This window comes from Macaca mulatta, chromosome 10, assembly GCF_049350105.2.
Source record: "Macaca mulatta isolate MMU2019108-1 chromosome 10, T2T-MMU8v2.0, whole genome shotgun sequence".
Classification (NCBI taxonomy): Eukaryota; Metazoa; Chordata; class Mammalia; order Primates; family Cercopithecidae; genus Macaca; species Macaca mulatta.
The window spans coordinates 12,641,263-12,664,155 of NC_133415.1; the positions used below are offsets into that span (position 1 = coordinate 12,641,263).

At 54.3% G+C, this 22,893-nt stretch overlaps 1 protein-coding gene across 2 annotated transcripts; it reads left to right on the forward strand.

The window, feature by feature from the left end:
* The first annotated feature begins 10,227 nt into the window (after window positions 1-10,227).
* Window positions 10,228-20,946, forward strand: CBX6 (chromobox 6). Of its 2 annotated transcripts, none has more exons than XM_015150376.3 (5): window positions 10,228-10,322; window positions 10,499-10,542; window positions 10,695-10,760; window positions 10,906-10,972; window positions 15,229-20,946. In XM_015150376.3, exons 1-5 carry the CDS (start codon window positions 10,254-10,256, stop codon window positions 16,240-16,242), a joined length of 1,260 nt encoding a protein of 419 aa, XP_015005862.1. In that variant the 5' UTR covers window positions 10,228-10,253; the 3' UTR covers window positions 16,243-20,946. The 2 variants fall into 2 exon arrangements, with proteins under 2 accessions (XP_015005862.1, XP_015005863.1); XM_015150377.3 differs by having other exon boundaries at window positions 15,283-20,946.
* Window positions 20,947-22,893: the final 1,947 nt, after the last annotated feature.

The window sequence follows — 22,893 nt, forward strand, 5'->3', positions numbered from 1 at the left end:
AGGAAGAACTCTCCAGTGTTCTTGACACTCTATACACACCCAAATGGGGCAAAGGAAGGCCGTTCTCCCAGTTCTACCTGAGAGGGCCAGATATGGCTTCATACAGGAGACCCCAGAACTGAGTTTCGAAAGATGTATAGGTGCATCCCTGGTGAAGGTACAAATGTGTGGAAAAGCGGGGACCACCCTGGAACAGCAGGTGGTTCAAAGACACCCAAGGAAGAAGGTGTGCAGGTTGAGGGTACAGGGCGTAGGGACATGGGGAAGAGCCGCTCTGCCACGAGAAAGAGAGCTCAGGCTTCCTCTAGAGACAGCAAGAGCCACTGAGAGGTTTTTTCACTGTTGATAGTTTGGCTCCTTCAATGTTGAAACATCTTAAACAGAGGAATGACTTGGTCAGAACTGCACTTCCAAATAATCCCTTTGCCAAAATTGGCGTTTCCCGTGTCCCTTGCCCAATCATGACCGTATTCGGGCATATTTCCAACAACTCTGCTGCCCTCTTTCTAAAAATAGCAAGCCTGTCTTCAGAGGCACAGAAGTTCACAGCGCAACGTTTCAGAAGGAACTCTACATGTTTCTATTCTTTGGAGCTCACACTGTCCCCTGAACTCTCGTCTCTGGCTTCTTTGTCCACAGCTTCCTAGGTCAAATAGCATCACGTGGCTGGTCTCGTTGGGCAGCAGGAAGAGATAAGGGAAGGGCATTAAATGGAAGAATGAAAGTTTCATTCATCTCTGAGTCTTCCACATTTGGTAGAAAGTCAGTATCCTCAATAGTAAAATGGAATAATAACAGCATCCACCTCGTAGGATCCTTTTGAGATCAAATTATTAACACCTTTTCTCTGATCAGGTAGAGATAGAAAAGAAGAAAAAATAAATAAAATAAATTATTAATACTGAATGTAAAGCTCTCAGAAGAGTCCTTGAAACATAATGAGCTCTTTTTTTTTTTTTTTCTTTTTGAGACAGAGTTTCACTCTTGCTGCCCAGGCTAGAGTACAGTGGCGTGGTCTTGGCTCACTGCAACCTCCACCTCCCAGGTTCGAGACAGTCTCCTGCCTCAGCCTCCCAAATAGCTGGGATTACAGGTGCCCACCACCATACCAAGCTAATTTTTGTATTTTTTTGGTAGAGACGGGGTTTTACCACGTTGGCCAGGCTGGTCTCAAACTCCTGACCTCAAATGATCCTCCTGCCTCAGCCTCCCAAAGTGGTGGGATTACAGGAATGAGCCCTATAAGGAGTTCTATACAAAGTGTTAGCTGTTGTTATTTTTGGCCAATATAGCTTCAATTTCTAGAATTGGTCCAATATACTTTCAGTGAAAGAAAAATATGTAAGTGTATACGTTGTGTGTGTGTGTCGTGGGGATAGGGGTGTGATGTTCATCTCTCTTGAGGTATAACCTAGCTCAGGGCATAGATAAACATACACTTCCACCATTGCAGACTTGCTGTGTGCCCAACACAGTTGCGGATGCTGATATATATCATATGTTGTTATCCTTACGATAATCCTACAAGATAGGAATGATTATCTCCATTTTACAGATGAAGAACACTGAGGCTCAGAGAGGTTGATGATGAAAAGTTGCACCGCTGAAATTCATCCGTGTGCACATCCATCCGTCCGTGCATCTCAGTTCCTCCAGGGCAGGAATCCCATCTTTTCTACTTTGCATTCCCAGAGCCCATTGCAGGGAAGGCGAGAGAGACGCAGTGAGCAGTTGCTGGGCCTGAATCCCTATACATGTTATATGGTCAAAATTACTCTTAACAGGCCCTTCAATGGCACATCCAACAAATATTAATTGAATATATATATATGTGTGTGTATATATATATATATGGGATACACACTGTGTGCAGGGCCCTGTGCTAGCACTGGAGAGAAAGTGGGAACCAGATGGGCAAAGTCCCTGCCACTGTGGATCCTGGCGTCTAGTGAGGGAGTCAGGCATTAAATAAATGGTTCACATTAAACAAACCATTCCTACAATGCCAGATAGTGTTAAGGACCAGGGGGAAAAAAACAGACATTGTAAACCAAAAAGTGTCTGAGACAGTCCTCGAGCAATCGAGAAGCTTATTTTGCCAAGGTCAGGGACATACCTGGAAGATAGTGAATTTGGGTCCTGAGTTTGCATTTTCCTTTCCCATCTATGGGAAGAGAGGGTGGTGGGTAGGAGTTGCGGCTCCTTTACATAAGGTCGTCAGAGGAAATCTTTCTGAAGAGGTGACGTCTGAGCAGAGATTGAAAGAACTGAAGAAGCCACCGTGCCACCCCTGGGAGAAGATGGGACTGTTCTAGGCAGAGGGAACAGCAAGGACCAAGGGCCTGGGGTGGGAGCAGCTTGGAGTTTACAGAGCCTATAAAGTACCATACTCAGCTGCTGTGCCTCAACCCTCCACAGTAACATCTGTTCCCAGCTCAGATCCCCAGGGGTCCCTGTTCTATGTTCCCCCAAGCCCACCCACGTGCCTTTCCTCCAGCAGCCAGCATCTATAGCTCTCCTTCCAAAGGCCATCCCCAGGGCACTGAAGCCACTTTGCACACAAAGGCAGAAAGCAGCATGTGTCTGGGGGATCAACATTCCCCCCACCCTTGCCCTGTAGCCTGTAACTAGGGTCTGGTGGGTGGGGGCAAATATTGAGGAATAACTTACTTTCCAGATCCCCTGAGGAGTGAGGCTGGGGCCACCCACTGCAGGACTTTAGCTCGACGCCTTGCTCTCTGCTTGCTTCCTTCACTTTCCTATCTTGCTTTACTCATTCCCTTAGCAATCTCCCCTGGGAACAGTTCCTTAATAAGTCACTTACATGTGACTAAGACAATCACATAATGGGTTGAGTTGCAGCAATGTGCAGTGTATAGTGATAAGGACATCTGCAGAATATCATTTTACATTTTCTAAATGATGGAGACAAGTGCAGAGTTGACTCTCTGTTGAGTTAAACGTCCAGCTGATGCTACACCCTCCACATTCTAACCCACACCCCAGCACTCCAGGACCTCAAATCAGGGACAGAATGAAGGCCTGTGGCCTGTGGTTCCAAGCTCAAGGCACTGACTCCTGGCATCAGGGAGAGGACAGTCCATTCTGGAAAGTGGACTTGGATAGATGTTCAATAAGACGGGAGCTAAAGCACTCTTTCCCGATTCTGACACTGTCCACAGCCTTAAGAGACTCTGTGCCTCAACGATGCCAGGCTGACAGTCGAAGCCTGGGACAAAGCTACCTCCTCCCATCCCTGAGACCCTCCTTGCCCCAGGTGCAGACAAACCCTGTTTGGCAAAGGCCTCACTCTCCATCCCTGGAAAGCCCAGTTCAGCACCTTCATTCCTTGATTTGTCCCACAGACATTTATGAGGCACCCACATGTGTCTGATGCTAAGGACATGGAGGCATAGCCCATGAGTCCCAACCACACCCAACTGGCAGAAGTCACATAAGGTAAGATGCTCAGAATTCTGCAGGTGCCTTTGTGAAAGGAGTGTCTGGCCCAGGGATCCCATCAGCTTTAAGCATGAGCTGTGTGCCAACTAGGGACCCTTGAGGTCAGTTATTACAATAATAGCTGTGCGTCCCCTTTTCAGTGTGACCTTGCCACTCTTCCCATCCAGGCATGGAGTCTCTTTCCCTGTTCCTGAATCTGGGCTGGCCTGATATATTAGTTTGCTGTGCTCTACCACTAATTGCTTAAAGCAATACCCCTTTATCGTTTCAGTTTCTGTGGCTCAGAAGTCCAGGCACAGCTTCACTGGAGTCTCTCCTCAGGGTCTCACAGGCTGAAATCCAGGTGTCAGCTGGCGCCACATCCTCATCTGAAAACTCAGGGTTCTCCTCCAAGCTCAGTGGCTAGTCACAGAATTCAGATCCCTGTGATTGTAGGACTGCGGTCCCCAGCTCCTGGAAACCACCCACCACCATTCCTGCCGCATGGCCCCCTCCACAACATGGCAGCTCTTGCCTCTTCAAAGTCAACAGGAGAGTGATTCTGCTGCTTCCAACCTTTCCCCTTGGGAGAGGCCTGGACTGTCTTTCAAAGAGCTCACCTGATTAGGTTAGACCAAGATAAACTCCCTTTTGAATAAGTAAAAGTCAACTGAAAGGACCTTAATGATGTCTACAAAACCCTGTTTGTTTGTTTTTGTTTTTGAGACAGAGTCTTGCTCTGTCGCCCAGGCTAGAGTGCAGTGGCACAATCTTGGCTTACTGCAACCTCCGTCTCCCAGGTTCGAGTGATTCTCCTGCCTCAGCTTCCCGAGTAGCTGGGATTACAGGTGTCCACCACCACGCCCGGCTAATTTTTGTATTTTTAGTAGAGATGGGGTTTCACCATATCGGCCAGGCTGGTCTCAAACTCCTGACCTCAGGTGATCCACCCACCTTGGCCTACCAAAGTGCTGGGATTACAGGCAGGAGCCACCACGCCCAGCCTGTTTAATCAATATAACCTAGTCATGGGAGCAAAATCCCAACACATTCCTTAAGTCCCTCTCATGCTCAAAGGGAAGGGATTATATAGGGTATGTACACGGGGTTGGGGGAGGCAGGAACCTTGGTGGCCTTGAAATCTGCTCACCATACCTTGTGACTTGCTTTGACCAATAGAATGCAGTGGGAGCAACGTTGTGTAACTTCCAAGGCAAGACCTTAAGAGGCTTTGTGTGTCTCTCACCTTATGTGACTCCTGGAACCACGTAAGGAAGCTTAAACTAGACTATGAATGATGAGAGACCAGGAGGAGAGAGAAGCCCAGCCAGCATCCAGTACTATCACTCCAGACGTATGCTTGAAGCCTTGGCCTTGTCTGTGACTGTGGCCACACCAGTTACCCTACACAAGAGCAGGAAAGAGGACCATCCAAGGTGCCCATCAAACACAGAATCATGAGAGATAATAGATTATTGCGTTTTAAGCCACTAAATTTTTGTTTGTTGTACTACAGACTTTTTTTAATGAAAGGAAGGTAAGTCTCAGGACCCCCAAATCACGAAGCCGAAAAGGAAGTTGTTGGCTGGGCGCAGTGGCTCATGCCTGTAATCCCAGCACTTTGGGAGGCCGAGGCGGGTGGATCACAAGGTCAGGAGATTGAGACCATCCTGGCTAACACGGTGAAACCCCGTTTCTACTAAAAATACAAAAAATTAGCCGGGCGTGGCAGTGGGTACCTGTAGTCCCAGCTACTCGAGAGGCTGAGGCAGGAGAATGGCGTGAACCCGGGAGGCAGAGCTTGCAATGAGCTGAGATCGCGCCACTGCACTCCAGCCTGGGTGACAGAGTGAGACTCCGTCTCAAAAAAAGAAAGAAAGAAAGTTGTTGCCTTTCTTGGGGTTGAAAATTGAACCCCAAAAATCACTAAGTCAAGCTGGGGACTGCATCAGGTAAACTTGGCTCCCATTTTTTCCCTAAATAAGATAGCTACAAAGATTAAAAAACTACATATCTCCTTCACAGTTTGCCCCCAAGGAATTTCCATGTGGGCCTCAAGATCTTCACCCTGAAACCGTTGTGTTGAATTTCGCCTTGGCAATGTAAATTGACAGTTTATCTTCACAGATGGTGGGACAAGGACAGAACTCAAAGCCACCCCTCTTCTCACCTGAGACGAATGCATATTTGATTGCTTCCTCTGGCCTGTCGCTTATGTAAAAACGCAGATTCAGTGAGACAGGCTGAGGCATAAGTGACTCTTCCTCTACCCCTCCTCACATGTAAATTGTGTATTCAGTGAAAGGCTGACCAGACTCAAAATAATACAACCTTTTGTTTCTTATCTACCTATGACCTGGAAACCCTCACTTCAAGTTGTCCCGTCTTTCCAGACTGAACCCCACGTACATCTTAAATGTGCTGATTGGGCCGGGCACAGTGGTTCACACCTGTAATCCCAGCACTTTGGGAGGCCGAGGCAGGCAGATCACGAGGTCAGGAGATCGAGACCATCCTGGCTAACACGGTGAAACCCCGTCTCTACTAAAAATACAAAAAATTAGCCGGGCGTGGTGGCAGACACCTGTAGTCCCAGCTACTCGGGAGGCTGAGGCAGGAGAATGGCATGAACCCGGGAAGCGGAGCTTGCAGTGAGCGGAGATCGCGCCACTGCACTCCAGCCTGGGCGACAGAGCGAGACTCCGTCTCAAAAAAAAAAAAAAAAAAAAAAAGTGCTGATTGATGTCTTATATCTCCCTAAAATGTATAAAACCAAGCTACACCCCTATCACCTTGGGTACATGTCATCAGGACCTCCTGAGGCTGTGTCCCAGGCACGTCCTTAACCTTGGCAAAATAAACTTTCTAAATTGATTGACATTTGTCTCATATAGTTTTGGTTCACAATTTCATAGGAAACTGATTTGCCGTCTGTCTGGGCAACAAGTCCCACAGGCTAAGAGATCAATTTTTTTCCTTCATGATGTTCTACCAAACCTCAGAACTACAGACTGTCAGAGGTAGAGGGGATTTTTTTCTCATAGCATAGAGACTATCTTCTCCAGGGGCTCATAAACAAGGGAAGGGCATGTGAGAGGTCCATAAATCTCTCCGAAATTTTGGAATGACTTGAAAAGAACAGATTTTCAAAACAGTCACCTGCAGCTGGTCGCAGTGGCTCACGCCTGTAATCCCAGCACTGTGAGAGGCCAAGGCGGGCAGATCACGAGGTCAGGAGTTTGAGACCAGTCTGGCCAACATAGTGAAACCCTGTCTCTACTAAAAATACAAAAATTAGCCTGGCATGGTGGCATGTGCCTATAGTCCCAGCTACTCAGGAGGCCAAGGCAGGACAAATCACTTGAACCTGGGAGGCGGAGGTTGTAGTGAGCCAAGATACACCACTGCACTCCAGCCTGGGCAACAAAGCGAGACTCCATCTCCAAAAAAAAAAAACAAAGTCATCTGCCAAAAAATGTCATAGAGCACTAAAAAGGGCCAGTTCCTCCCCCATTTTTGAAGTTGAAAAACTAAGATCCAGAGAGGAGAAAAGGACTTGGACAACACCATATGCTTACCAAAAGAAAAGGGACCCAAGCCTGGCTGCCCGCATTCCCACTTCATCTGATCACGTCCCTCCTCTACTCAAAACTCCCTCACACTTCCCACTGCCCGAGGCAAAGTCCAAACCTAGCCAGCATTCAAGGCACTTCCCAAGTTAGGCCCAACCCATCTTTCCACCGCCATCCTCTGCCGTACTGCACCAACCCAGGCCATAGCAGACTTCTTTCCCATCCCCAAAACACACTCTCAGGCTCTGATGTGTTCTGTTGTTCAAGCTGACACATCCACCCAGGACACCCTTCCCATTCTTCACTCATAGGCCAATTCCCATTTGTCTTTCCAGCCCCAAATCAGAGGTCTCCACCTCTGAGAAGGCCTCCCAGTCTCACCTCCAGGCAGTAGGTTGCTCCCCCATGTCCACCCCCAAGACATCCTGTTCAGACTCTTATGGTAAGCTTACAATGCCTCCCCCAAAGATGTCCATGCCCTAGCCCCCAGAACCTGTGGATAGGATACCTTACTTACCATCCATGTTACCCTATGGTAAGAGGGTCTTTGCAGATCTGATTAAGTTAAGGAGGTTGAGATGGAAAGATCATTCTCAATTATTTGGGCAGACCCAATGTAATCACAAGCGTCCTTATAAGAAAGAGGCAGAAGCCAGATGCGGTAGCTCACGCCTGTAATCCCAGTACTTTGGGAGGCTGAGGCGGGCGGATTACTTGAGGTCAGGAGTTCGAGACCAGCCTGGCTAACATGGTGAAATCCCCATCTCTATTAAATACAAAAATTAGCCGGGTGTGGTGGCGTATGCCTGTAATCCCAGCTGCTCGGGAGGCTGAGACAGGGAGAATTGTTTGAACCCGGGAGGCAGAGGTTGCAGTGAGCGGAGATTGTGCCACTGCACTCCCGCCTGAGTGACAGAGCAAGACTCCATATCAAAAACAAAACGAAACAAAAAACAAAAAGAAAAAGAAAAGAAAAAGAGGCAGGAAGTGAGCAAAGGGATCGTAGAAACAGAGATTTGAGTGATGAAGTCATGAGCCAAGAAATGCCAGCAACATTTAGAAGCTGGATGAGGCATGGAACAGACACTCTCCTCCAGCCTCCGAAAAGGGACCAGCCCTAAGGATACCTTTACTTGGGCCCAGTAACACTGATTTGGGACTTCCCACCTCCAGAGTCATCAGATAACAAATTTGAGTCATTTTAAGCCACTGAGCTTGTGTTAATTTGTGACAGCAGCAACACGAAACTCCTACACTTTTATTCTAGCATTAGTCACACTGTGCTTTTCTCACTCCACTGAGAACTCCTCAGCCTGGGGCGCTTTTGTTTCCTGATGGTTTAACACAAAGCCTGGTGCTTCACAAGGGCTCACAAACACTGCTGAATGAATCAACAAGTGAACTCACCTGCTTCATCGCCCGCATGTCTCCCTCAGCCCAAACACACACACTCTCATACCCACTCCACTCGCCTGCCCATCCACCACCACCCACATCTCCCAGGAGGACATTTCTATTTTTACCACAGCAGCTCACCTTGGGCTGGCCAGCAAATAGGTGTTTCCCTAGAACATACTTATTTTAAGTGAGGAGAGGGATTTCTTTCAAGGTAGTAGTTGGACAAATCTGCCGGGAGGAAAAGACTAACATTTTGATATGGTGGATTTGAAACCCAAGAATTGGCATCGTAGCACAGAAACGTAAAAATCTTTCCTAATGAGCCATTGATGTTCACAAGATACAACCCTGACTCTTCACAATCCCCATTCCTCCCAACCCCATCTCAACCCCAAGGTGGTCACTGGAAGGATGGGGAAATCTGTATTTAATGACACTGAAAGATGTCCACTTTATAGCATTAAGGGAGAAAAGCAGATTCCAGAACAGTGTGAATAGCGTGATCCCATTTTGTTAAAAAATCAAATCTACAGACAATGTGTATGTATATACATACATATACATACACAGACGTACACAGGTGTACGTAAGTTCATGTAGGCATAAAGCAGAGGCTGGAAGATTGGTGAAGATGTTAACAATGGTTTTATGGGAGTTATGGACAGTTGCTTTTTTATCTGTATTTTTAAAAATTGTTTTACAAAGAACAAGACTACTAACATAATGGGAAATAAAGTTCAAGTAATTTCAACATTTAAAAAGTGGAGCGTTTTGCGCGGCAGGGCTGTTTTTCGTGTCCATTCCCGGACAGCCCCAGCTCGATCCCCCGCCCCTCCCCAAGTAGGAAGCTGGGGTCTGGGCTCCCCAGAGCAATGGCGGAAGCTTCGCGCAGCTGCGGGCGGGGAGAGGGACGCGGCCGGGTCGGGGGGCCGGGAGGGGTGCTGGGAATCGGAAAACACAGATATGACCGCGAAGGCGGCTTCTGCCGAATAACCAGATGATGACCCGCTGTGGGCCCAAGGTGGGGTGCAGGGAGACCCGTTCCTGCCCGCGGTCCCTCTCCCTCCCTCACTGCCACACCGGACCCGCCGAGTCCTCCCCGGTCTCCCGGGCGAGGGCAGGTGTCGCCCGAGACCCCGGCCGCAGTCAGATGCCCACGGTCACCCAGGCCTTCCTCGGCCCCATTCGCTGCACACCCCTTTCCTGCGGTGGCGTTTTTGTTTTAACTCTTCTGAACTGGTTACAAAACCACACTCCCACGAATACATAAATAATGGATGGGGGGCGATGTTTTAAAGAAATTCCCGCAAGGCCTGGCAAGGCAACAGCAACTGCATTTCTGCTGCATCATTTTTAACTGTTTGCAGGCTACTGCGGGAGACGCGGGTTGGCGGAGAGACTCCGGCTCCACAGCCCTTCTCCGCCCGGGGCCTGGTGAGACTCGCGTGGGGATTAAGAGGCGAGGAGAGGGTGTCAGCGATCGGGCGCCAGCAAGATGGGGGAGGGGGTTATAAGCGTAAGGCCGCAGCGTGCCCACAAGCCGGGTACCCATCGGGTCCGCCGGCAGCTGCTCCCTCCGCCGGCGCGGCTCCTTTAAGAGCCAGCGCGCGCCCCCGCCCCGCTAGCGCCGACTTTCCCTAGCAACCGCCCCGGGAGAGGGGGAGGTCCTGGCAACCGCGCGCCTGCCGCGAGGATCACGTGACGGCCCGCAGCTGGAACGCGAGCGCGCGCCCCGCCGCGCTCCCGCCCGCCGGGGCCTGGGCGCTGCGGCGCGTGCGCGAGCGGTGCCGCACCGGCCGCGGGCGCAGGGAGTATTATGGGCTGTGGGTGCCGCTGAGCAAGATGGAGCTGTCTGCAGTGGGCGAGCGGGTCTTCGCGGCCGAATCCATCATCAAACGGCGGATCCGAAAGGTGAGCCGCCGCCCGGGGCGGGCCGCCGCTGTCCGCAGCCGGAGCCGGGGCCGGGAGCCCTCGGGGCGAAGCGGTCCCGCTAGCCCGGCTCCCTCGCCCAGCCCCGCGCCGCCGCCTCCTCGCGTCCCCGCATCCTCCCCACCCCCACCCCCGTTTTTCTCCCCTCTGTTTTTCAGGGACGCATCGAGTACCTGGTGAAATGGAAGGGGTGGGCGATCAAGTGAGTGTCGCGGGGTCCGGGGGCGTCGCGGGGGGGGAGGCAGCGGGCACCGGGGCCTGGGGTGGGGGTGCGCGCGCTTGCTCTCGCCGCGTGCCTGTCCCTCTCTGGTCTTCATGTCTTCATCCTGATTTTGAGCGTTTGTGACTCTGCAGGTACAGCACTTGGGAGCCCGAGGAGAACATCCTGGACTCGCGGCTCATTGCAGCCTTCGAGCAAAAGTGAGTTGTTGGGGAAGCTGGCAGGGGCGGCGAGGCCGAGGCTCGGCTGGGGCGCCGCGCGGGGAAGCGGGAGAGCCGGGGAGGGCATCGCGGAGTGGGGCCCGGGAAGGGGCTCTTTTTAACCTCTGGTGTTTTTCGGCCGCAGGGAGAGGGAGCGTGAGCTGTATGGGCCCAAGAAGAGAGGACCCAAACCCAAAACTTTCCTTCTGAAGGTAACCTGGCCCAGCCCCAGCAGCATCCCCTTCTCGGGCCCCCAGCCCCGGCACAGCACGGGGCCTGGAAGGGAGGGACAGATACGCGGCTGCCCAAGCGGGCGGGCCTTTCCAGAGGGGCCCCAGCTGGGCAGGGGGTGGTTGTGAGCCCCCCCAGAAGCCCCTGATGGCAAGCCTCAGCCAGCTTCACCTTCAACAAGAGGGTCCTGGGACTGGGGATAATCTTCCCTGTTGAAACCAGAGTCTGAGGGTGCCTTTAGGGCTCCAGGAAAGGGGGTGGCTGAGGAAGGTGGGGGATGCCCATGGGAAGGGGGCATTTGTTTGAGCTGTTATGACTGTGCTGGGAGTTGGAACCCAGGGGGAGAGTGAGTGGGGTCCCACCTCCTGTCAGGGCACAAGGAGAGGATTGGGGGACCACCTGCCTCCCTGCCCCCAGCTTCCTCCGTTCCCTGTCTTTCAGGATTTGTTCTTCATGGCTCCCCTCCTTTCTTGGGGATCCAACTTGAATTTGACCTCAAAATCACTTCTCTTTGAATTTATCACCCAGGCTGGGCCACTAACTTTAGGGCTCTGAGCCTTAGTTTCCCCCCACTCCCGGCCATTTCTGGAGGATGAGGATGTGGGAGTGAGAGCATAGCATATTAGCCTCTGCTAGGGAGGGAAGAACTTCCAGAGGAAGCCATCTTGGAGGATTTGGGTTTTTATTTTATTTTGACAAGAAAAAACAGAGTCTGGGAAAGGAAGGGCAAGATGGCCCTAGGTGGCAGGCAAGGCTGCAGGTGGAACTCACTGGGCCACCTGTCTCGCTGTAGTGCTACACATGCCTCAGGGCCCCCTCCCACCCGACAGCTGGTGACTTTGTGGGAGGACTCTTTTTTGGAGAAGAGAAGCAGAAGTGAAAGAAATGTGGGTTTCCAGAATTTCATATTTTTATAAACCCCACCCTCAAGCGACGCACATCCATCCAGGGAGTAACCTTAACCCTGATGCTTCTCCTGGGGAGGGATGGGCGGAGCAGCTGGAAAGCTGATGGGCTGTGTGACAGTCTCTCAGTGCAGCTGGGGCACCCTCTAGCGGTGAAGCGAGTATGACCATGAACATTGATACACAAAACGCCTTTTTTCTTGATAGTTCTTTTGGTTCCTGAGCTGGCTGTGGGCCTAATACAGGGCTGAGCCCTCAACAGTCCAAGAAGTGGGGAGTATTATCCCCATTTCACAGATAAAAAATCAAGGCCTAGGAAGGGAAAGTGACTTACCCAAGGTCCAGCGTCCTGGCTTCATCCTGTCTCCTTTTCTTCATCTTGTGCCTTGAGGAGTCCATGTCAGGTTAAGGGGGAACGGCAGATACACACAGGAAACTATGGAGGCTGTAGAGTTGGCGTGGCAGGGGATAGAGATGCAGATAGGAGAACTTTTTTATCTGGACCCTAAGAAACAGGTAGCCTGAGAGAGATGTGGATATTTGTGAGGGGCTATGGAGATTAGCTTGGGCCGAATACATTGCTCTGGGACTCCATGGGAGGCAGTATGGCAGTCAGCAAATTACGCTCCGTGCTTTCTGCCAGGAACTACTGTGAAGCAAACAGGAGCCCACGAGATAGCTTCCATCCCCCGTTTTACGCATGGGGAAACGGGGTCAGAGGTGCCCAGTAACTTGCCCACAGACATGGGGAGAGGCCAAGGTACAGTTCATGCCATCTACACCATCTACAGTGTATGCCAAGCCCACAGAGCTATGCCTGTCACCTGGTCAGGGTGCAATAACCATGTTGGCTACAGTTATTTTTAATTCACCAGGCAGACCCAAGTCCCCGATTTCAAGGAGTTCTCCATGTGGGGAGGAAGAGGAGGGGTGAACCCTTTAAATAATAATAATATATAGAAAGTATAAAGTAAGAAATAACAATGTATGCCAAGCATACATTGGAACAAGATCACTGCTTATAAGTCCACCACCCATAGGTAGGTCTGTTCAGTTATTTGCTGCATGCCAGGCAGTGTGCTGAGCAGGTGCCATGTACTCTCTGATCATCACAGGAGCACCTGAAGTAGGCCCTGTGATGGTCGAGCAGATAAGGAAAGGAGACTCACTGAGCCAGGGTTTCTTTCTGGGCCTGCTGTTTGCCCACACTCTTTGCCCCTCCCCCAGGGACAGTCCATCACCACTGGACTCTTGGAAGCATAATTGCAGAAGTCAGGAAGCTCAGCAGCTTGCAGAAGGAGTAAACACTTAACTTTCTGCGAGTCAGAAGGTGTGGGGATGCACCTGCAGAATGTCTGCCTACCATGCGGAAAAAGTTGGGGCTTTTCCCTGCCTTTGTGTGGGAAGGGGTGTGAGGGGCCCCATCCCTGGGAGCTGGGCTGGCAGCATTGGCGTGGGCAGGCCCGGCTTCATGTGCTGCCACCTAGTGGCGGAAGGGACTGTTAACCAAGCAGCCCCAGGAGGCCCCAGCCTGGGCTGGGAGGACCACGTGGAGTCACAGTCCCTTCTCCCATTGGGGTGAAGGCCACGTTCTAAATGAAGACATCTTGCTTAGCCAACAAATAAGCCAGCGAACACCTGTCCTGGGAGTTGTGGTCCAGTGTCATCTAGTCTTGTCTGAGGGGCATATGGGCTACCTGCAGGTACTAGTTAAGCATCCAGTGTTGTGGGGCGTGGGAGGTAGGGAGACCTCACAACAGATCCCACCTTCAAGGACCTCACAGACCAACCATGGGGACATGGCCTTCTTCTCGGTCCCAACCATCTCCCACCTAGATTGAGGGCAGCCGTCACCTAACAAGCCTCCCTTCCCCAGTAGGAGCCAGAGAATCTGTAAAACCCACGCCCCTTGTGGCACCCCCCACACACCCCAGCCTCTGTCCCCAGCCCTTGCTTTCAGTCCTGTGACTCCTTGCCATCTTCTCACACCACTGAGACCTTGCCCACAGGACTCTCTGCCTCTACCATCTGTCTGTCTGAGCAGGGCACCAGGGCCTCTGGAACTGTCTGGGGTGCAGTCAGGTCTCAGTAAGGACCAGGATTTTCTCCTACTTAGGGGTCAGGGCCAGGCTTTGATGTTTCATTCTTCAAGCCTGGGGTCTGTACTTCTCTGGGCTCTGTGGTTCTTTCGCTGCACCAAATCACTTCCTGTTCCTGCTGCCCACCATCCTCCCTGTGATAGAGCAGCTCTCCAGGAGAGTCTGTGTGTGCAGCTGTAACCCCAAGCAGCTGGTGCCCGATGTTTCAGTTCCTTCCTTAGTAAAGAAAGGACTGGCCATGCAGACAGCTTACATCACCTTACGAGTCCCTTAGCCTTTCTCCATTTAGTGGCATCTGAAACGGGTGGGTTGGACTGGAACCTGGGGTCTCTTGAGAGCCCTGCGGCTTTAGAGAGATTTCATGCCTGGAAGGACAGCTGGAAGGACAGGCCTAGGGGCTTGGGGCAGTATTCCTGGCTGCCCACGACCTCTGCACCACCATCCTGCCCCAGACCATCTTGGCACAGAGAATAGGGAGTGGTCAGGCCCACCTCTAGGCCTGTCCCCCCCAAACTCACGTCTGACCAGGTTGGGTTCCAGCCCAGGCTTTGGGGTGCAGGCTTGGATTGCATTGGCACCAGTTCACTCTGAGCCAGGTACTGGGCAGACAAGTAAATGAGACCCATCCAGGGAAGTGTGGTGGCTGAGGTGCTGCCAGCTAAGGAGGCAGGCTGGAGCCGGAGGTCAGCCTGCTCACAGGTGAGAGAGTACGGGCCACCGGGGACATGGTGGCTCAGCAGGACTGGGTGCGGCGGAGCAGGGAGGACCCACCTCCTCCTTTCGGTCACCAGGAATGAGTCCGTGGAGGAGTCCCCGCTTGGGCTGGATCTGGCACAGAGCAGGGGTTTGGCAGGGACTTCAGAGCAAAGGGCTGCCCTCCCAACACTGTGTCCCAGTTGTCCATACTCCCCTGTGTCAGCAAGGGCAGCCATGGAGTGGCCCAGGGCCCTCTGTGGAGCTTGCAGTGGTGGTGGGTTGTAGAAAAAAACACAGTTTTGGAATTGGGCCTGGACAAGGGTGTCCTGACTCACACCTTGGAGTCGGAGGCAAATTGATTCATCTCTGAACCTCTGTTTCCTTTTCTAAGTCGAGGTCATGAAGACCAGTGATTCTCTTGCATGGTCTTGAGATCATTGGCTGAGAGGCTCTACTTAGGGCTGGCTGGCGTAGGGACATCCAGGGGAGGTCAGCGGGCAGCTCTGAGGTCCCACCCACCCCTCCCTCTGCCCGCAGGCGCGGGCCCAGGCCGAGGCCCTCCGCATCAGTGATGTGCATTTCTCTGTCAAGCCGACTGCCAGTGCTTCCTCGCCCAAGCTGCACTCCAGCGCAGCAGTGCACCGGCTCAAGAAGGACATCCGCCGCTGCCACCGCATGTCCCGCCGTCCCCTGCCCCGCCCGGACCCGCAGGGGGGCAGCCCCGGCCTGCGCCCGCCCATCTCGCCCTTCTCGGAGACGGTGCGCATCATCAACCGTAAGGTGAAGCCGCGGGAGCCCAAGCGGAACCGCATCATCCTGAACCTGAAGGTGATCGACAAGGGCGCTGGCGGCGGGGGCACCGGGCAGGGGGCTGGGGCGCTGGCCCGCCCCAAAGTCCCCTCGCGGAACCGCGTTATCGGCAAGAGCAAGAAGTTCAGTGAGAGCGTCCTGCGCACCCAGATCCGCCACATGAAGTTCGGCGCCTTTGCGCTGTACAAGCCCCCGTCCGCCCCCCTGGCTGCCCCGCCCGCCCCCCTGGCTGCCCCGCCCGCCGGCAAGGCTGATGCCTCAGCCCCGGGCCCTGGGCTGCTCCTGGCTGCTCCCGCCACCCCCTACGACGCCCGCAGTTCCGGCTCCTCCGGCTGCCCCTCACCTGCACCACAGTCCTCTGACCCCGACGACACGCCCCCTAAGCTCCTCCCCGAGACCGTGAGCCCGTCCGCCCCCAGCTGGCGCGAGCCGGAGGTGCTCGACCTGTCCCTCCCTCCCGAGTCGGCAGCCACCAGCAAGCGGGCACCGCCCGAGGTCACAGCTGCTGCCGGCCCGGCGCCTCCCACGGCCCCTGAGCCCGCCGGTGCCTCCTCCGAGCCCGAGGCTGGGGACTGGCGCCCCGAGATGTCACCCTGCTCCAATGTGGTCGTCACCGATGTCACCAGCAACCTCCTGACGGTCACAATCAAGGAATTCTGCAACCCTGAGGATTTCGAGAAGGTGGCTGCTGGGGTAGCAGGCGCCGCTGGGGGTGGTGGCAGCAGTGGGGCGAGCAAGTGAGGGGGTTCCACCAAGGAGGGGGGCTTGGGGGGGCCCTCCTGCCCGAAGTCATACTCTTGCTCCCACCCCGCCCTTGCCCCCAGCCCTCTCTCCCTGTGCTTTGCTTGTTTCAAATGGCTCGGTGTTGACCCAGGGATGGGGCTGGGTAGTTGGGGTCCCAGAAAACTAGGGGGTAGGGGCCACCCTGGAATGGGGCAGGGGAAGGGCACACCCCCTGCCCATGCATGGTAGGGCCCACTGGGTGGTTTCTGGAAAGCCCCAGAACCTACGGTTCCTCTGCCCCTTCCACATCCCACCCGTCTCTCTAGCTTGCTTCCTGCTCTCCTGTGCGGCGTCTGATTTCTCGGTGCTAACCTGGCAGCTGTGGGGCCCTTAGGAGACCCCCACTGAGGGTGGGCACAGTCCCTTTCCTTCCTGCAGATGCCTAGGCAGGAGGAGGGCTTCCTGCCTGTTTGGCAAAGCCCCAGGCAGAGGCCGAGGATGAGGCCAGACTCGGCTCCTCCCTCCACATCAGCCAGGGCATCAGAAGTTGGGCCAGGGCGGGGTCTTCCCTGCTCGATTTTGGATGAGGCCTAAGTAGACCCCCTATGCCCTGCCTCAGCCCTGTCTTTTTCCTAACCCCCTCGACGGTGGGAGGAACTGGCAGAGGGTGCGCCTGGCCGCAGCCTCCCAGCATCTAAAGGCCTCTTCAGTTCTTGACCAAAGGTGCTACGAGAACCTGCCGTGGAAACTTCAGTTGTGCGTCCGCCCTACTTGCCGTGTTTGTCCGTGGGTTCATACGTGCATTGGGTGCTAGGCCCCAGGCTGCCAGGTGGCATCCTTTACAGTTCCTTTGAACAGGGGCATTGAAGGCCTGGACCGCTCCTCGCCTCAGTAGGGCTGGGGACCAGGCTTGGGTCTGGAGGTTTGCTGTGGAAGTCACCAGGCTTCTCCTCCTGGCCCAGGTGTGCTGGGGGCACCATGCCCCCTACCCCTCTGCCCTCCTCGGGGTGGTCAGCCCAACCTGTCGGACCTTCACATCATGGTGGGGACCGAGATAAAGAGGGAGACCCCCTTCCAAGCTCCCCCTTCCTCCCGGTGTTTGGGGAGGACGCCGAAGAATCCATTCCCGAGGGCCTCCCAGCTTCTCCCCGCCCCTCTTTTGCTTCTGACCACGGAGGCTTTCTCATAGCCCAGCCTGCCTGAAGCAAGGAGCCTCCAGTGTCCTGGGCAGCTTCTGTTTCCCTCTGCTGCCAGGGAGCTGAGGCACCCATGCCAGTGGCAGAGGGCACAGCCCCAGCCTTAGGCCAGGACCTGGGAGGGCAGGCAGGCAAAGGCGAGACCAGAGGGGCTGTGTTCTCCAGAAGAATGAGGGTGTTGGTCCCAGGATTGGGACCAGCTGCCCCACTGGCCAGCCCTGGGCCACTTCCCGGGTCTCCGTTGTGCATGGGTGGCATGTTCCAGGCGTGACTGGAGCTGGCTTCCTGGCTGTGCTGCCTTGGGCCCCTCCCTCAGAAGCACGTTGGCAGGAGGCCAATCAGAACCCGAGCGCCTTTGGTCCTAAGAATGGGAGGTCGCCTTCCTTCCCAATCTCCCTGCCAGGGCCCGCAGTTGTGGCCCTAGCCCTCCCCTCCCCGGGATACAGAACGGGGAGCCTCGCAGGGTCGGGGCGGAGGCTGATCCTCCTCAGCCCTCCCTGCCCTGCCCTGTGTTTTGGCTTTGTGGCCGTCCAAGTGCCAATTGGCTTTTCCCCCAAATAAGGGCTGGTATTTCTCCTCTGTCCTTGGAGGTGATTTCCCCCTGGCCCCCTCCCCTAGGTGAATGATCACCTGGGTGCCAGTTACAGGTGTTTCCAGAGACCATAGAAATGTGTTTTCCTGAGAGTTCGTGTCATTCGTGACTTTTTTGTAAAGAAGTTGTGTTTTCAGAGGTGATTTTATGACAGGAAAGTGAAAGAATTAGTTTTGCAAAAAAAAAAAAACAAAAAAAGAGGAAAAAAAAATAGAAAAAAATATTATGGGATTCCTATGGGGGGGTGGGGGGAGAAAGAGATATTTAAGAAAAAATAGTAACGCAGTGATTGCACAGGTGAGGTGGCAATGTCAGGATGGGGCAGAGGCCTGGACCCAGCTGGCAGGTTCCCTGGCATTGCAGGCACTGTGGAGAGGGCTTGGACCCAGATCTCCACACCCATGCTTGTTCAAAGGGAAGGACAACAGCGGGTCCCCGGGGAGCTAACCCAAGCTGCAGGCCCCGGCAAGCTGAGGTTTGGGAGGGTAGGGTTGTCACTGGTGATTTTCTCCAGGGGGCTGGTGAGTGGGCGGTTTGGTTTCTTGCTCCCTTCCGTTGCTTTGCCAGTCATTGGGCCATCTGGTCCCTGCCACCGCCACCCTGTGGGGGAGACTTCCCTCCCCACGGGTCACTCTAAAGCCCACGACCTCTCTGAGTCTCCCTAGCCTGAAAGGGGATGCAGGCTTCAGGAGGCAAGAAGCTGGGCTCTGGGAGTGGCTGGGGAGAGGGAATGCATTTCCCTTGCCACAGGTAGTCTGCTTCTGCTGGCCTGAGCTCCAAGCAGAGCAGCCCAGGCCGGCCTTGGTGCATGAAGAGGCACCAGGCATACCGCTTTGAGGTGGGCAGTGCCCCTGGGGACCCAAGTGGTTGGAACCGAGGGTGAGCGGAGGCCTCCATCCTGCCCTCTCTAGTAACCCCGCCCCCCACACACTTGCTCCGATCGGCCTCCCTTGGGAGATCGGCCTCGATGGGCCCCTCCTCCACCCTTGCTGCTTTCCATTTGCCTAATTACCAAGCAGAAGTTGCAATCTGGTTTGCTTTATTTTTGTATGTGAAATAACCCCCAAAGCCCAATCTCCCATGTTCAATATTGGTTGGGGCATCGGTCATCTCCCCTTAAGTGCACCCCCTCCCCACCCACGTATCATAGGAAACAGGTGAGGTCTGGTGTCTCTGGTTTGAGACCGTAAGTTGGGACCCATCCCTGTCTCGGTCCCCACTCTCACCTTTAGTTTGCCCTTCTGCAAAATGGGTATATTGGGCAGCAAGGCCCTTCAGAAAGCGCTGCTGGTGTCAGAGCAGCTGCCCAGTACCAGGTGGGGGTCAAGGTTGCTGGTACTGGGGCCCCCAGCTGCCTACAACCCCTCTTTGTTCTCACCCTGCAAAGGGGTCAAGGTCAAAATGAGCCTCATCCTTCCTGTAATCTGGGAAGAGGTGATGATCAAGTCCCCAACTTCAGTGTGAGGGACAGAGTTGGGGGATGGCCCCTTTTCAAAGAAGTGGAAATAGTTTTGGAGAAGCGCAGCTGCTTCACTGGGGGAATGCGGCAGGGACTAGGGCCCAGGATGCCTCGGCCTGTGGGGAAAGCCCTTTAAAAGGCAGGGCCCAGGCCCTGGAGCCAGCACAAGACTGGCAGCGAGCCCCTGAGCCAGGAGGTCCTGGAGGAGAGCCAGGCCGGTGGGCCTGCCCGAGGCTGGAGGGTCAGCCCCAATGGGGAGCTGGGTTGGCCAGGGAGCAGGGCTGCTACCAGCCTCTTTGGCCTCTGGGGACCCAAGAGGACACATCCCCACTTTGCCCACTTTTCTGTGTCATTTTGTTGTTTTGGTTTGTGGTGGTTTTTCTTTTTTCTTTTTCTTTTTTTCTTTTTTTTTTTTTTTTTGCACTTCGCCCACACGGGACAGTGGAGCCCTACCTGGTCAGTTCCACTTATGGGCTCCCATGCACTTGTCCAAGGCGGCCTCTTTGGGGCAGGGATGGTTTGAGGAATCACTTTTAAAGAAAAAAGGAAGACATTGAAAGGTTTTAGTTTCTTCCCTATCTGCATGTCCTGTCATATAGAAAGCCCAGAATTAGGGGCTAGAACTCCAGGAGAGGGTCTCCCCGACTCATCTCTTGCTGACAGTCACCAGGATGCAGAAATAGGGAGACGGTTAGTGGGGGCCAAAGATGCCCCCTCCCAGGCCTTCGGGGTTCCCTCCTCCGCCCCCTGCAGTCTTTGGAGGAGTCAGTGTCTCACTCCAGCAGTGAGTGTCTACTGTATGCAGGTAGTCAGCCAGGCAAAGGGGGACGGACGGTCTCACGGGGGAACCCTCTTGCAGGAGGCCAGGTAGCGGGAGCGAAGCGTCCGGCCGCCCTTGCTGCTGGGGCAGTGGAGAGGGAGACTTCTTTTCGTTGGTTTTAATTTAAAAACACAAAGGCCTAAAGAAATACGTATCTTATAAGTTTTTTAATTTTTGAGAAGTTCATTTAATGAATTGTGCACGAATGAATTCTATATATATAAAATATACATATATAGCTCTATATTTGGGGAGGGGCACTGTTTCTTTTTTCTCTCTCATTTTTAAAATGAAGTGTTGTTGCCTTTGTATGTGGTTCAACCATCCAGCTCCCAGCTGGCTAAACTTTGCCTCCAGTGGTCAAAGATGGAAAAACAGTGGGGTTGGCAGGAGATGGGAAACGGAGGTGCCGCCCCGGCATGGGGGGCAGGTCCCCCAGTCCACCCTGCCCCTCCCCCGGTGGAGAAGACGCCTAGTTGGGGGTGTGGGTTTGGGCTGCATTCTGGATTCAGCGGTTCCGGGGGAGGGGTGGGTCTGTGCCGATTACTCTGTCTTGTACGTTTGTTCTGCTGCTCTTCAATATTGTATCAACGCCAGGAAAGGGGGGTGAAAAGCCTCTTTTACCCCCCAATAAATTGTCACATTCCGAAGCTGAGGCCTAGCCCCTAGGTTGGGGTGTGTCTGTGTCTTCTTCCAGCTGTGACTGGCTTTTCACAAGCAGCAGGCCCATGCCCCTCCAGTGACAGGTGAAGGGGGGAAGCCCTGCCCCACCGCTGGCACTCACTTGCTTCCCGGTTCCTATCTCCCACACTCCCCCAGCTCACATGTGCCTCAGTGGGAGAAGCAGGTGCCTGCTGCTTCTTGGACCCTTGAGAATAACTGGTAGGTGAGAGTGGGAGGGTGGAGGTCTCACCACTGCCTGTCCCTCAGTGGGAATCACAGCACCCGCAGAGAGGAAGGGGCCTGTGGGGTTGTGGTCCCCGAGCCCAGGAGAGAGCAGGCCAGAATGGGGCACCAGCCGCTCCTGCCATTGGGTCCCACAGTTTGGCACCACATGTTCCAGTCATGAGAAAGGTGGTCTTGGCGTTTGTTTTCCGGGCGCCATGTGCCTTCTCTCGTGAGATGACGCACCTTCTCCCCACATAGGTGGGCTTAGAAGCAGCAGCCCCAGGCAAACTTCCATGCCTTCCCCGACTGCCTGGCATTCCACCTGCAAGCTCCCGATGCCTCCCGCGGCCACCTGTTTGCCAGGCCTCGGACAGGTGGCGCTCTGGTCTCCCCTTCCTCACCACCCCACCTCCTGTCTGGCTTCTCTAGTATCTCCCTGCCCTGCACCCTGGGGTCCTGAGTGCTTCTGCTGTGGCAGCAGCTCCTGCTTGGTCCACTGGTCTCCATCCTGGCCTGCGCCTGCCCCCTGTGTCTTCCACACCAGTGCCATATGGGTCAGGGAGCCCACCGCCTTCAGGATCATGCCCCGGCACCACGGCCTCTAGGCAGGCAGGAATCCGATCTATTTCCTTGTCATGCCTGGTTCCAGCGCTGGGGATATTCAGTGCAGACAGACGCTGCTGTTAATTTCCAGGCTGCAATGCCCAGAGCTCCCACAGCTCAACACAGCCTGTGTGCCATCTGCAAATGGCTGAGGTGCAAAGTCTCCCCCAGCCTCCACCTCCCCAACCCTCCTCCTCCTTGCCTCCCTCTGAAGCCCCTCCCCTGCCACCTGCCCTCCCAGGCCCTGCCCTGGCTCCTCCCTCGGTATTGACCTATGGTTTTGTCCATTCCTCTTCCTAAGGACAGGACTGGGTCTTCGTCCCCTCTCTGCCCACACCTCAGTGCCTGGCACATGGTAGGCCCAGATCATCTCCGTCACCAAGCTCAGTCCTCTTCCTATACTGGCGGGGACAGTGAGGCTTGGGAGTGGCTGAGAGGTAGACTTGGAGCTCAATGCAATCAACCAACTGCCTCTGAGCATTACCAGTGGGCCTGGCCCGGGCCAGGCAGAAGCCAGCAGTACAAATGGGAGTGTGTCCCTGTCCCAGATACGGGGATGCCACTGGGCAGGTGGGTGGGAAGGGACCCACAGTGAAGCACCAACAGGGCAGCCAGTAAGCCAGGGTTGGTCCTGCTCAGTGCCACTGCTGCACTTCACGGCCACCTCCTCGTCGTCTTGAACACCTGTCTTGGTGTTCTGCTCCCAGAAAGCCCTCATTTGTACTTTTTTTTTAAACCCCGAATTATCAGTGCACCTACTTTCGGCCAAGCCCTGGTGAGCACATCACTGGCCCTAGCCCATGTCCCTCACCCATGCCCAGCAAGCCCATGAGTTATGAGCGAATGTCACGGGGAGGAAGAGGCCAGAGAAGCGAAGTCATCAACTTGTTCATTTGCCCAAGGGGGCACACTTGAAGAAGGGGAGTCGACATTCACCCCAGCCCCATCTGTTTGCCCCTGAATCCCAAGCTCTTGGGAATGAGGACATGGGGCAGGCCGTGTGAGGCAAGTTCATGCCGAAATTAGTCACCATGTTCCTGGTCACAAGTCCTGCCCTTGCTAAGCAGGTAAGGCTCCTTATTAGTTGAAGGTTAATGAGTGAGGAGGCCGT

Coding starts and splice junctions, on each gene's coding strand:
- CBX6 (XM_015150376.3), top strand. CDS start 10,254: ATGGAGCTGTCTGCAGTGGGCGAGCGGGTCTTCGCGGCCGAATCCATC. Junction 10,323..10,498: donor TCAAACGGCGGATCCGAAAG/GTGAGCCGCCGC, acceptor TCTGTTTTTCAG/GGACGCATCGAGTACCTGGT. Junction 10,543..10,694: donor TGGAAGGGGTGGGCGATCAA/GTGAGTGTCGCG, acceptor GTGACTCTGCAG/GTACAGCACTTGGGAGCCCG.